This window comes from Thunnus maccoyii, chromosome 16, assembly GCF_910596095.1.
Source record: "Thunnus maccoyii chromosome 16, fThuMac1.1, whole genome shotgun sequence".
Lineage (NCBI taxonomy): Eukaryota > Metazoa > Chordata > Actinopteri > Scombriformes > Scombridae > Thunnus > Thunnus maccoyii.
This window is the reverse complement of record NC_056548.1, coordinates 1,089,315-1,104,314: the sequence shown is the minus strand read 5'-3', so window position 1 is coordinate 1,104,314 and position 15,000 is coordinate 1,089,315. Positions and strand designations below refer to the sequence as shown.

General features: G+C 42.4%; 1 protein-coding gene across 1 annotated transcript in view; it reads right to left on the bottom strand.

The window, feature by feature from the left end:
• Positions 1-15,000, bottom strand: part of mdga2a (MAM domain containing glycosylphosphatidylinositol anchor 2a) — a 141,585-nt gene that overhangs the window by 65,272 nt on the left and 61,313 nt on the right. The window contains exon 6 of the mRNA XM_042388478.1: positions 11,727-11,999. Coding sequence (XP_042244412.1) covers positions 11,727-11,999 — 273 coding nt within the window. The remainder of the gene's footprint in view (positions 1-11,726; positions 12,000-15,000) is intronic.

Genomic DNA, 15,000 nt, shown 5'->3' with positions numbered 1-15,000 from the left:
GGTAGTAGTGTGATAGTACTGTAGTGGTAGTGTGTGATAGTACTGTAGTAGTAGTGTGTGATAGTACTGTAGTGGTAGTAGTGTGTGATAGTACTGTAGTGGTAGTGTGTGATAGTACTGTAGTAGTAGTGTGTGATAGTACTGTAGTGGTAGTAGTGTGTGATAGTACTGTAGTAGTAGTGTGTGATAGTACTGTAGTGGTAGTAGTGTGTGATAGTACTGTAGTGGTAGTAGTGTGTGATAGTACTGTAGTGGTAGTGTGTGATAGTACTGTAGTAGTAGTGTGTGATAGTACTGTAGTGGTAGTGTGTGATAGTACTGTAGTAGTAGTGTGTGATAGTACTGTAGTAGTACTGTGTGATAGTACTGTAGTGGTAGTAGTGTGTGATAGTACTGTAGTGGTAGTGTGTGATAGTACTGTAGTAGTAGTGTGTGATAGTACTGTAGTGGTAGTAGTGTGTGATAGTACTGTAGTGGTAGTAGTGTGTGATAGTACTGTAGTGGTAGTGTGTGATAGTACTGTAGTAGTAGTGTGTGATAGTACTGTAGTGGTAGTGTGTGATAGTACTGTAGTAGTACTGTGTGATAGTACTGTAGTGGTAGTGTGTGATAGTACTGTAGTAGTACTGTGTGATAGTACTGTAGTGGTAGTGTGTGATAGTACTGTAGTAGTAGTGTGTGATAGTACTGTAGTGGTAGTGTGTGATAGTACTGTAGTAGTAGTGTGTGATAGTACTGTAGTAGTACTGTGTGATAGTACTGTAGTGGTAGTGTGTGATAGTACTGTAGTAGTACTGTGTGATAGTACTGTAGTGGTAGTGTGTGATAGTACTGTAGTAGTAGTGTGTGATAGTACTGTAGTGGTAGTAGTGTGATAGTACTGTAGTGGTAGTGTGTGATAGTACTGTAGTAGTAGTGTGTGATAGTACTGTAGTGGTAGTAGTGTGTGATAGTACTGTAGTGGTAGTGTGTGATAGTACTGTAGTAGTAGTGTGTGATAGTACTGTAGTGGTAGTAGTGTGTGATAGTACTGTAGTGGTAGTAGTGTGTGATAGTACTGTAGTAGTAGTGTGTGATAGTACTGTAGTGGTAGTAGTGTGTGATAGTACTGTAGTGGTAGTGTGTGATAGTACTGTAGTAGTAGTGTGTGATAGTACTGTAGTGGTAGTGTGTGATAGTACTGTAGTGGTAGTAGTGTGTGATAGTACTGTAGTGGTAGTGTGTGATAGTACTGTAGTGGTAGTGTGTGATAGTACTGTAGTAGTACTGTTTGATAGTACTGTAGTGGTAGTGTGTGATAGTACTGTAGTAGTACTGTGTGATAGTACTGTAGTGGTAGTGTGTGATAGTACTGTAGTAGTACTGTGTGATAGTACTGTAGTGGTAGTGTGTGATAGTACTGTAGTAGTACTGTGTGATAGTACTGTAGTGGTAGTGTGTGATAGTACTGTAGTAGTAGTGTGTGATAGTACTGTAGTAGTAGTGTGTGATAGTACTGTAGTAGTAGTGTGTGATAGTACTGTAGTAGTACTGTGTGATAGTACTGTAGTAGTAGTGTGTGATAGTACTGTAGTGGTAGTGTGTGATAGTACTGTAGTGGTAGTGTGTGATAGTACTGTAGTAGTAGTGTGTGATAGTACTGTAGTGGTAGTAGTGTGTGATAGTACTGTAGTGGTAGTGTGTGATAGTACTGTAGTAGTAGTGTGTGATAGTACTGTAGTGGTAGTAGTGTGTGATAGTACTGTAGTGGTAGTAGTGTGTGATAGTACTGTAGTGGTAGTGTGTGATAGTACTGTAGTAGTAGTGTGTGATAGTACTGTAGTGGTAGTGTGTGATAGTACTGTAGTGGTAGTAGTGTGTGATAGTACTGTAGTGGTAGTGTGTGATAGTACTGTAGTGGTAGTGTGTGATAGTACTGTAGTAGTACTGTTTGATAGTACTGTAGTGGTAGTGTGTGATAGTACTGTAGTAGTACTGTGTGATAGTACTGTAGTGGTAGTGTGTGATAGTACTGTAGTAGTACTGTGTGATAGTACTGTAGTGGTAGTGTGTGATAGTACTGTAGTAGTAGTGTGTGATAGTACTGTAGTGGTAGTGTGTGATAGTACTGTAGTAGTAGTGTGTGATAGTACTGTAGTAGTACTGTGTGATAGTACTGTAGTAGTAGTAGTAGTGTGTGTAATAAGGAAGTAGTAATCAGGCAGGAAATCGCTGAATCTGGCAACATTTCTTGGGTGTAAAATTATTACTAGTTATTTTTAGTTTGCAGTGTCAGCCAATCACAGGCCACCAGGAAAAGCCAAACAGATTACACACATATTACAGCCTTCAGCACATAAAGACCGCAGGCAGCACTTCATTACTCATCACATGTCTCTGTAATTACTGTATGTATGATTTATCTGAGAGTAACAACTGAAATTTATACACACACAACACAACAGTAACAAAAATCATTTTTCATTAAAATATGTATTTGTGGCGGCCGTGGTTCATGAGGTAGAGCAGGTCGCTCACTAATCAGATGATCAGCAGCTCCAGTCAGCATGTCGAAGTGTCCTTGGACAAGATACTGAACCCCGACCTGCTGCTGATGGCTGCATCATCGCTGTGTGAGCGAGTGTGTGTGTGTGTGTGTGGGGGGGGGCACCTTGCTGGCCGCCTCTGCCATCAGTGAGTGAATGTGTGTGTGAACATGTGTGTGAATGGGTGAATGTTGGCAAAATTATCTTTTATTTCACAGTTGGAATTGCAGAGGGGTTGGTGATGATGTGGCATTACACTGCTATAACATTGTTGGACTCATGATGGACATCAGAACCAGAGATATTGTCCTGGCGCCTTCATTACCCACAATGCAACTTGACCACCAACAGCTCGGTCATAGGATGTGGTTTGTTATGCTAGTAGAGGCTACTGTAGCCTGGAGCTGCTCGCCTCCAGCAGAGATGAGGAGCTACAGAGGTCGGATGTTCAGCCATGCAGCGTCTGACACGTCACGTCACGTTGGATGACATCGCATCGTGTTTTGGCAAAAAAGTTGAGCCAAGTTCAACTTTTTTTTTTGCTTAATGAACCTGCATGTTTCTGCTGTTTGCCTGCCAACGCAGTGGTCAAGGTGAAGTGAAAGAGGAGGCTGCAACACCTTTAAGCAGGATTTAAACCCACGGTGTTTACATTCAGGAAGCAAAGTCTCTGTGTTATCTAGAAATGCAGATTTTCGGGGGTGTGAACACTGACTTTACAGATATTACAGAGTGTAATCTCAATCACTGCTGACACCTGATGGGTTTTGATGGTCTGTCATATCAATTCTGTGATGTCATGTCATCAAATCCTTTAGTAGCAGACGAAGAGATGCAGAGAAACAAACGTCATATATCTGTTTTTGTTCCAACTGAACTGAGGTGTCAGGTTGTCTGTTTAGACCTGCAGGCTAACAGCACCCAGACAAGCTTCAGCCCCGACCGACGCCGACTCAAGTGACAACAGCTTCACAAACACTCTCTGATGTGGAAAATCAGCAGAGTTTCCCTTTAACCAACAACAAGAAACCAAATATTAAACCCACAAACTAACTTTAATCCTCAAACTGAGTCTTAACCTTCAAACCGTCCTTTGAAGAAGTGATGACAGCAGAGAAAATGTCCCCACAAAGATAGAAATACAAACACACACACACACACACACACACACACACACACACACACACATACACACACACACTCAGCAGGGTGTTTCCTCAGAGCGAGGAGCTTCCTGTCTGTCATGTTACATTATCAAAACATCCATCCTCCTCCTCTTCATCACCTCCTCTTCTTCTTATCACTCTCTACTCCTCTGCCTCTTCACCTCCTCCTCCTCGTCTGTTATCACCTCCGATTTCTCCTCACTTCCCTTTTAACCTCCTTTTCTTCCTCCTAGCTCTTCAGCATCACCTCCTCCTCATCCGTTCTGCTCATCATCTTCTCTTGTCACCCTTCATCACCTCTTGCTCCTCCTCTCTTCTCTCCTCATCCTTGTCTGTCTTCACCTCCTATATTTCTTCTGACAATTTCTCACCTCCTCCTCCTCCCTCTCCTCACCCCCAAGTCATCTCCTCTTCCTGTTCTTTTTATCACTCTCATCTGTATCTCTTCACCTCCTCCTCACTCTTCATCACCTCTTTATCCTCATCCTCCCTTTCATTCCATCCTCCTTCTCCTCCTTGTCTGTTCATCACCTCCTTTTGACCACCTTCTCCTCCTCCTAGCTCTTCAGCATCACCTCCTCCTCCTTCATTCAATCATTCTGCTCATAATCTTCTCTTTCTTGTCACCCTTCATCACCTCCTGCTCCTCCTCCTCTCTTCTCACCTCCTCTTTCTCTTCCTGTCTTTCTTTATTCCTCCTCCTCTTTTTATCACTCTCCACTCCTCCACCTCTTCACCTCCCCCTTTTACTCCCCCTTCCTTACCTCTTTACCATCTTTTCCTCCTCCTCACTCTTCAGCATCATTTCCTCCTCCTGCCTTCCTTCATCATCTACCTCCTCAACCGTCACCACCTCCTCATCCTCCTCCTCACTCTTCATCATCACTTCTTCCTCCTCCTGCCTTCCTTTGTTCCTCCTCCTCCTCCTCCTCTTCCTGCTGTTCTTTCTCCATCTCGCCTCCTGTTCTTTTCCTCCACACATGCCTTCATCACATCATTCTGTCCTCCTCTTCCTCGATTCCCCCGGTCAGGTAATCCTTCTCTGTCCATTACAATAATAGATGATCCCTCTCCACATAAACACATAAACACACACACACACACACACACACACACACACACACACACACACACACACTGGGTCCATTAGCAGCAGTATGTGTCAGACTGGGAGGACTGGATCACTAACATGACAGAGAGAGAGAGGAGAGAGAGGTGCGTGATGGGAGTTAAATAAGTAACGAGGAGGAAGTCAAGCTGACAAGCTGCAGGGTCAGCAGCTAACACACACACACACACACACACACACACACACACACACACACACACACACACACACAAACACACACACACACACACACACACACACACACAAACACACAAACACACACAAACACACAAACACACACACACACACACACACAAACACACACAAACACACACACACACACACACACACAAACACACACACACACAAACACAGAGGTGAGTCATGCTGTCGAATAAAACACAGTGGAACGAGGAGGAAACAAACACACATGCTGTTATTAAAGGAGTAATAATAATATTAATAATAATAATTATTATTATTTATCATCAGTTACAAACTGCTGTACATACATAACACAGAGTAAAGTAATGAAAGTCACAGAGAAAAAAGACAAAGTGTCAGTTAACAGAGCAAGTATTACAGGGTCAATTATAAATATGAATGTAAAAAACTGTAAAAATGAATAAAACGGACGCCAAAAAGTAAATAAATAAGTAGAAACCAGAATAAAAACAGAAATAAAAGGATCAGAATCAAGAATTAAAAGCAGCTTTATACAAGTATGTTTTGAGGAGTGATTTAAAATGTGGCAGGAAACCCTGTCAGAGGCTGTATAATTAACATAAAACACTTTTTTTAATCCTTCCGGAGACATATATATATATATATAGAAAGGTGTGGGGACGAAAGGGATACCCTGGAAGTACAACAAACTGTCTGTACCTGGAGACTGCCAAGCAAAGGCTCACAGCTCTGGCTACCCGCCTGAAGAGACACACAGGAGAAGCAGAAGCCAGGAGAATAAATAGGATGTTCTCTACCGAACCATCCAAAGCGTACTCTCAGTGGCAAGGTAATAACACGAGAACAGATCCACCCAGGGCTGAGACTGAACAATACTGGAAGACCATATGGGAGGAGGAGGCATCACATAACACCAACGCTCAGTGGCTAGTGGATCTAACAGCAGATCACAGCAATCTCCCAGAACAAGATCCAGTAACCATTACAATGGCAGACATCCAAGAGAGAGTGTTGGGTATGAAGAGCTGGACAGCACCGGGCCCGGACATGATCCACACCTACTGGCTAAAGAAACTAACTGCACTCCATGAACGCCTGGCAGCACAAATGAACCAGCTACTGATGGATGGGACCCATCCAGAATGGTTAACCCAAGGGCGGACAGTCCTGATCATGAAGGACCCCCAGAGGGGCGCGATTCCATCCAACTAACGGCCAATAACCTGCCTCTGTACACCATGTAAGCTCCTGTCAGGCATCATAGCGGCTGAGATGAATAGGCACATGGCCCAATACATGAGCAGGGCCCTGTAGATTGGTAGTAATACCAGGGGAGCCAAGCACCAGCTACTGGTCGATAGACCAGTCACCCAAGACTGCAAGACCAGACAGACCAACCTGTGCACCGCCCGGATTGACTACAAGAAGGCCTATGACTCAATGCCACACACATGGATACTGGAATGCTTGGAAATGTACAACATCAACGGAACACTAAGAGCCTTCATCAAGAACTCAATGGGGCTGTGGAAAACAACTCTGGAGGCAAACTCAAAGCCAGTTGCACAAGTTACCATCAAGTGTGGCATATACCAGGGTGATCCACCATCCCCGCTGCACCCCCTCAGCCAGATCATCTCAAAGAGTGGCTACGGATACTGGTTCCAAAGTGGAACAACCATCAGCCACCTCCTCTACATGGATGACATCAAGCTGTATGCCAGGAATGAGCGAGACATCGACTCACTGATCCACATCAGGATCTACAGCAACGACATCGGAATCTCATTCGGACTAGATAAGTCTGGTCGGATGGTATCGAAGAGAGGGAAGATGATCAGAACCGAGGGGGTTAAACTACCAGAAGGCAGCATTGCAGATGTTCAGGACAGCTATAAATACCTTGGGATCCTGCAGGCAAATGGGAACCATGAGGAGGCCGCAAGGAAGTCAGCCACAGCCAAATACCAACACAGAGTAAGGCAGGTCCTGAAAATTCAGCTGAATGGGAAGAACAAGATACGGGCCATTAACACGTACGCCCTGCCAGTCATCAGATACCCCGCTGGTATAAGGAGCTGGCCAAAGGAGGAGATAGAGGCCACTGATATCAAGACAAGGAAGCTCCTCACAATGCAGAGAGGGTTTCATCCCAAGTCCAGCACCCTGAGACTGTACACTAAGCCGAACGAGGGAGGCCGAGGACTGGTGAACGTCAGAGCCACTGTCCAGGACGAAACAACCAACATCCAGGAATACATCAGGAAGATGGCCCCCCAAACATGAACTGCTAAGTGAATACCTCAGGCAGCAGAAACCCGATGATGCAGAGGAGGAGGAGGAACCATCATGGAGGGACAAGCTCCTACACGGCATGTACCACCAACAGATAGAAGAAGTGGCTGATATCAAGAAATCCTACCAGTGGCTGGAAAAGGCTGGACTGAAGGACAGCACAGAAGCACCGATCATGGCAGCACAAGAACAGGCACTCAGTACAAGATCAATAGAGGCGGAGATCTACCACACCAGACAGGACCCCAGGTGCAGGCTGTGCAAAGATGCTCCTGAGACAGTTCAGCACATAATAGCAGGGTGTAAGATGCAGGCAGGAACAGCGTACATGGAACGCCATAACCAAGTGGCTGGCATAGTGTACAGGAACATCTGCACTGAGTATGGGCTGGAGGTCCCAAGGTCACAATGGCAGACAGAAGTTTGTGACCCACAAACTGGGAGAGTGGCTCCAGCAGACTCCAGGTACAACATCTGAGGTCTCTGTCCAGAAGAGCGCAGTCCTAGGAACAGCTAAGATACTGCACAGAACCCTCAAACTCCCAGAACTCTGGTAGAGACACACCACCACCCCCCATGGGAGGGGGGTGAGAGAGGGGTTTTATTTTACCTGTGCTGCAGAAAACAGGCAGTAAAAAAGTGAAATATGTGAAAAGTTGCATTTCAGATAAAAAAAATCCCCTCCCCTGCAGTCAATGAGTAGGAAAATAAGATGGAACAAATAATTTCACAGTATTTGCAACATCTCTGTGTCATGTCTGCTTCACTGTTACTGCACATCCGATCACAGTGTCAACACAGTGCCAGTATATATATACAGAAAGTGTTGCTTAGTCGGCCGGCGGACGTTACAATTACAAACTGAAAGTGTCTGCTCTGTGATCGGCAGCAGAGTGAGACGTCTGTCCTCCCTCCTGCTCTCTGCTGTAATCAACCACGGCTGTTAGCAAGCAGAGACTCTCCCTAACAAGAGTAGCTCAGACGTTATTTCTGGCATTAAAAAAATATTTTTTTGGCCTAGCGGCCCACCAGGCCTATCCAATTATAGGGATAACACTGATTAAACTTAGTGAAATATTGCAGGAGTTGGAGTCTATAGTGCTGGAGTCTGGGAGAGCAGCAGGGGAGCCAACTGTCAATCAACGCCCACACAGCAGACATCGAAGCTACTATAAGTCTTTAAGTCTTATTTACAGAGCAGTAATTTCCAAAATGAACACCAGCACATTTATTAGAGGGTCTGAATTTAGAGATTGAGACCATAATGACTCATTGAAAACAATAATTGACTCAGTATTTCTAAAGAGAAATTGAGGCTTTTTGAATCAGTTGGAGCAGCTAGCGGCCGTCGGTGGCACTTTAAAGGACGGGTTCACAATTTTTCAAGTGTATCTTAAACCAACAGTCAGGAGCCCAAATGAATAGTGAAACCTGTTTTTCTTGCTGGAAACACAAAGAGGGAATTTGATGCTAAAAAGACTGTAAATGTGTCAGATATCCACTTGATATGACTAACTCAGACTGCTGAAGCTGAATAGAAGCTTCACACAGACTTTTAAATGACTGTGTGGACACACTGTGGATTTTGGCCTCCATCACTTCCATTAAAAGCACATTTGAAGGATCTTTTTAATATCCAGTATGAAGAGGAGGAATGATTACAGCAAGGAAAACATCTTTCACTGATCATATACATCAGAAAACTGTAAAAGATGTCTATCCCAGTTTCCCTGACTCAACCAACCAACGGTCCAAAACCCCAAAGATGTTCAGTTTTCTGTCTTATAAAGGCGCCTTTAGACTGTGCGACAACTGTGTAAGTTTATCACATGTCACACCGTGCGAGACGGTTATAATAAAATCTGTGTCAGACTCAGTTTGTCAGATTGCGAGATGAATGTTGATGAATCGCAGCGTTACGAGAGCAGAGACTCGTCATCAGCTCGTCTTCCGTCTGCAGCAAAGTCAAACAACCTTCTCTGTCATTTCACCTCCAGCGTTTTGGTTTGTGTGTGTCATGGGTGCAATAAGGAGAACGAGTGTGTTTTTCCCTAAACTTTATTTAACGTCACGCCGGCCAGTGTACTGTGTGTCATGTCATGTTGTTTTCTGATTGGTTGGTTTGTAGTCATGAGTCATAGCAGCAGTCACATGGTGAGAATTTGGCCTTAAATTTCTGACTGTCAGAGTTTTGCCTCAGGCTGTCTTTAGTCTCTAAAGCTCCAAATCACATGGACGAGTCTCACAGTGTCAAAGCAAAGTTCATTTTATTTATATAGCGCATTTCATTCCAGGGAAGATTCATGGTGCTTTACTAAAAAAAAATATAGCAAACACACACAAACAACAACAAAAAGACAAACAAAAAAGCAAAAAAACAACAAAAGACAAAACACACAAGCCAGGTAGAACAATCAGACGCTTCAAACACAATTAAACTAATCAAAAAGAGAACTGGAAGGTTTCAGTCTGCTTTTAAACATTGTAAATGTTGGAGCACATCTAATCACATCTGGTCAGGGATTCCAGCAGCTGGGACCACAGAAACTGAAAGCTGAAAGATCTCGGAGCAAGTTTTGGATTGATGACCAAAGATTTCTCTCAACTTTAGTCTCAGACAGCTCAAGACAAGCAGACAAGTCCCACATTTGACAACTTGGAACCAGTGAGTTATTCCACATTCTGGCTTGAAAAATTACTAAAATGATTATTTTGATTATCAAAATAGTTGATTTAATTAATTAATTTTCTGTCAATTGACTGATCAATTAATCGACTAATCGTTGTGGTTTTAGGGAGAAGGGGGGGGGGGGGGGGGGGGGGGGGTAAGGGAGAAGCTTTAAACTAAACTGCTTCATATTTCTACTAGAGGAACATCTCATCCTACTTTGTCGCCATTTTTATGAAAATTAGTCTCAATTTTTCTGTTTCTGGACGGGAAAACACAGAGAATCTTAATCCCGCCTACAGAGCTGCCTACTGATTGGTTGATTGATTTTACAACCATGGAAACAATCATCACTGACCTTTATCAACGATTCATTTTATACAGCATCTCATCGGTGCTCATGATGTATATAGATTAATGTTTTCAAGGTTTATACTGTGCATCTGTTCTTTTACTTCCTTTTCCTGCTCTCATCGTTAAAAAAGAGAAATTTTAACTTATTTTGTGTTAAAAACATAAACCTTCAGGGAGGAAAAACATGCTGATGTTGAGCTGGCTGGTTTCATCCTGAGCGTGGACAAACAGAGTCTGAACCAAACGTCTGTTATCTCTCAGTGTGCTCTGCTGATTTTCTTATTATCCTCTCAGAGTCGAAGCAGAATGCGTCATCAAAACTTGACAAAGTGCTGATGAAGTGTGGACGGTTCACCATGATGCTGCAGGGAGCAGAGAGGAGACTGAAATAATCCGAGAGCTTCACGTCTCTCTGCACAGATGCAGATAAACGCTCTGTTTGTTGTGGATGTGTTGGTTCTATTCTGGTTTATTCTGCAGCAGATTGTACATTCAAAAGGACAAGTTAAGATGTGGTTGTGCCTTTGTAGCTGCAGCGAGTAAAACTGAGGACTCACCTGAAAACTGTTACAACCTTGCAGAGTGGAAACAGACAGAAAAGACAACCGAGAGAACATCTTTCAACAGCTGAAACTAAATCCCAGAGGAACACGAGTGACTGAACCACGAATAAGAAGACAGTCAGTCAGGTGATGAACAATATAAACTCGGTCATCGCACAAACTGAACCTGCATCAAGACACAACCAGTGTGGAGCAGGTTACGTAGAAAAGGTGCAGATGTTTCAGTACAGAGCTGGTAGCCAGGATGTGATTAGCTTAGCTTAGCATAAAGACTGGAAGCAGAGGGAAACAGCTAGCCTGGCTCTGTCAAAAGTTCAACAATTAACATGTCGCCTCTCGTCTTTTTTTAATCCAAACAGAAATACAACAAAACTGAGAGTCTACAGCTAACATGCTAGCAGCACTGTGAGGCTGCTAAAATGACAAAATCTCCTTTTTACATTTCCACTTCTACACCTGTTCAATAAACAACCTGCAACATTTAAATTAGACCGATTTCAAGGTTGGAAGGTGGATTTTTTTTTCCTTTGATGGATCTAGACTAGATGAATGGCATCTCTTTCCATAACTATGCTGATGACTCTCTGTTTAGATGAATTTTAGATATTAGCACCGTTTTACAGCTCAACCAGGATAAAACAGTAAAGTACACAAGTAAATTCTCTAGGATTTACTCAAAGCTAACAAGCAAGAAACAAGCAAATAATGTGATTGGAGAATATGTGTGTTTGTTTTCCTACATTGTGGGGACATTAACCCGTTAATCACCTTATGGGGACTCATCTCCCATTTGGTCCCCACATGGTACGCTGTTATATTTCAAGTGTAAGGTTCAGTTCAGTGAGGGTGTGAACTTCGTACCTCTGACCAGTATGTTGGTGGATTTCTTTGCTGGGTTTCCCACGTTGTTGGACGCCATGCAGCTGTAGGCACCGCCATCGTCCACAGTGACGGCGGGGATGGTCAGCGTGCCGCCGTTGACGACGCTCCTCTTCGGGAGCTCCTCCCCGCCGGGCCTCAGCCACTTCAGGATGGGGGGAGGGTCTCCGGCCGACGCCACACACACCAGAGTGATCGTCTCCCCCGGGTTCACCACCAGGGGGTCTTCCAGGAGGAGCTTAATGGAGGGAGGAGCTGAGGGGGGAAGAGAGAAAAAGCACGTTATTTATAGTGCACACTTTGTCCATTAAATGGTTTGTATTTTTGAACAAGGATGCTGCATGAGATTAATTTTCAGGAAGTCCAAACATGAACTTTATGAATTCCTCTGGGTTTCAGACTGACAGCTGAGTCCTTTGAACCATCGGCTGACAGTTTGATATCACAGTCAGGGTGAAGAAAACTAAAATGCACTATCAATGTTTCCTCATTCAAGTTAAATACAGTCGGAAACTGTATCAAGAAATCAGGAAAACACAACTTAATGTGCAAAGGAAGGTCATAATCAAACTTTCTTCCACAGATCTTTCCTAACAGGACTACGACTGCATCTAATGATTATTAGTCCCCACATTGAGGAAACTGACACCACAGATTGGTTGAAATTTTTACTTAAAAACAGACTCAAATGATTTATTGATTATTACCTTAATTGGTGCTTGCTAGCTCTAGCAATTAGCTTCCTTATGTTAGCATCTCCATTACTTTCCTTACTGCTTATTCTTTCAGCTTTACCCACCTGCAATACAACATATATTTAAAAAACTAAGACAGTAAGTCATTCAAAATGTTGCACCGTCTCATAATTTTGTCTTTTAAAGTAAACATTTTATTTAAGGCTTTGCAGCTGGGACATTTTTTAATTGGAAGAACAAATAGACGTCTACAGGACGGGCTAACAGCACAAATATGTCATTCGCAGAGGGGATGTAAACTACCGTATAGCTAGACACTATCTGGACTTCCATAACAGTAACTCATCCACATTACAAGCCTTTAGCATCGACCGCATCTCATCTTCCACATGAACATCTGACTGACAAAGGAAACGTAACCAACAAGAAGCCTTTTGGATCAACAAAGCTACAGGCTACTAAACATCCTACATGAGGACGTAGATTTTATTTTTTGTATTCACGTTATTGCTCATTAATTAGCTTTGATGAATATTTTGGGCCAAAATGGCGACATCAGCTGGAGTTTGTTTATGTCTCCACAACACCATGTCCAAGTGGAAGATTCCTATTGGTGGGACACCACTAGAAAACTCTGATGTCTAAACGCATCAGAGTTTTGTTTTAAAAGTCTAATATGACCATGTCGTTGTTATGGAATTTTCCATCTTTAGGGGTTACAGGTTGGAGTGACATCGGGTCATGTTCTGGTGAAAGCAGAAACCTCTCTGATAAAGAGTATATCAGTATTGCCATGGTTACCAAGGCCAGAGAGGATAGGTGGAATGTGTAGCCAAATAGAAACTAGTGAACCGATTAGACTGATTTTTTATATCGTAGGCCGATCTGCTCGGGTTAAATACTAACAGTCAGACCGTCAGAGGGAGAACGGGAAGAGACGGCATCCGAGTTACACCAACTTGGATGTTCGCTGTTTACAGTTCTCCTTGATCAAGTAACTTCAATAAACATTCTCAGCAATAAGACATTAAAGGCTCATGTGTGCTTCTCTGACCATCGCTCAGAAAATATCCACAACAGTCATGACAGTTTAATGGTTTTAAAAGAGAGTTCCTTGGAGTTTTCTTGTATTTTTGTGACTACATGTTTCATTTTTGAGTCCAGGAAGCGCTTCAACCCAAACATTTTTGATTTTAACATTATCATGACTTTGTTTCCCTTAATATCTAATATTAAGTCAATAAATAAACATTTGTCTATATACAAAATAATCAGATTTTAAGTCAAACTCTAGACTTCAGACGTTCTTCCTTTTCACGTATCTCATAATTTTGACTTATTGGTATTTTTATAATTCGTAACTTTTCATCTGTTTTTTTTCCATTTTTTTCAGTTTTGTGGCAGAAAATGGTTTCCATATTATGTAAGATGTACATGTATTTCATAAGTATTTATTTTTTAATCTCTCTGTACCTGTCCATGTACAGCTGGATGGTGTAAATCATAAATAAATCATCTTCCTCTGTGAGTTCAGACTGCAGCTCTCTGACCTGTACAGTAGATCCCGCCGCTCCGCCCCAGGGGCTGATGGGATTTACATGATGTCAGCTTAACAGAGGTCGACTCAGCTATTTTTATCTCCCTCATTATTATTTCTGCGTTTAGCTGCTTTTCTGCAGCTCCTCGTGTGCAGCTGGTGGAGGCAGCGAGTCGCTCTGCAGCTTTTATTTTTCTCTGATGTGAATCTGAGGACAGGAAGCTTTTAGATTCAGTTTCAGCAGCAGGAAAGGAAATCACTGCGGACTATTTACACATGATGACACATTTAAAACCTTTAACAATATAACATATATATATATATATATATATATATATATATATATATATATATATATATATATATATATATAATCCACCTGCATTTGAAGTGAAAAACTAGAAACTGTGTGAAGGTTTGAATCTTTTTCATAGAAACATTTTAATTCATCAAACAAATTAATAAATGTCTATAAACTATAAAGTGTTTTTTTAACCCTTTTTATGCATGAATTATGATAACCTCAGTCAGTGTTTTTATTCCTCTTTAGAAACTTCTTTTTTTTTAAACACGCATTTTTCAAGGAGTTTGTCCAACTTAGTGGACAGATGATTAATCGTCATTTTCTCCCAACTTAAAATCAATACTTGGAAATTTTAACAATTGTATTACTCCTTAGTTGTTACTTGATGTTACAAAATTTTATTTACCTGCAAGGGTCTGTTACTATAGAAGGATCGGCGAGATGTCCCTGAGTTGCATTTCCAGCCGGCAGGCGGCCATCTTGGTTTTGAGAAATTTGTGTTGCACTTACAAAGGCTGACCAGTGGATGGCAGCGTATGAGACAACACACTAGAGTCCACTGTGTTGGCTGATGTGCAACTATACCATTAAAACCCCATGTATATATAAGAACAGCTGTCCGCTGTAGTGACCGCTATGCATGAAAGGGTTAAAATAAAGGAATGAGTTTTTTATAATTGTTCTTTGTAATATCTGATATTAGAGGTAGCGACGGCCTGA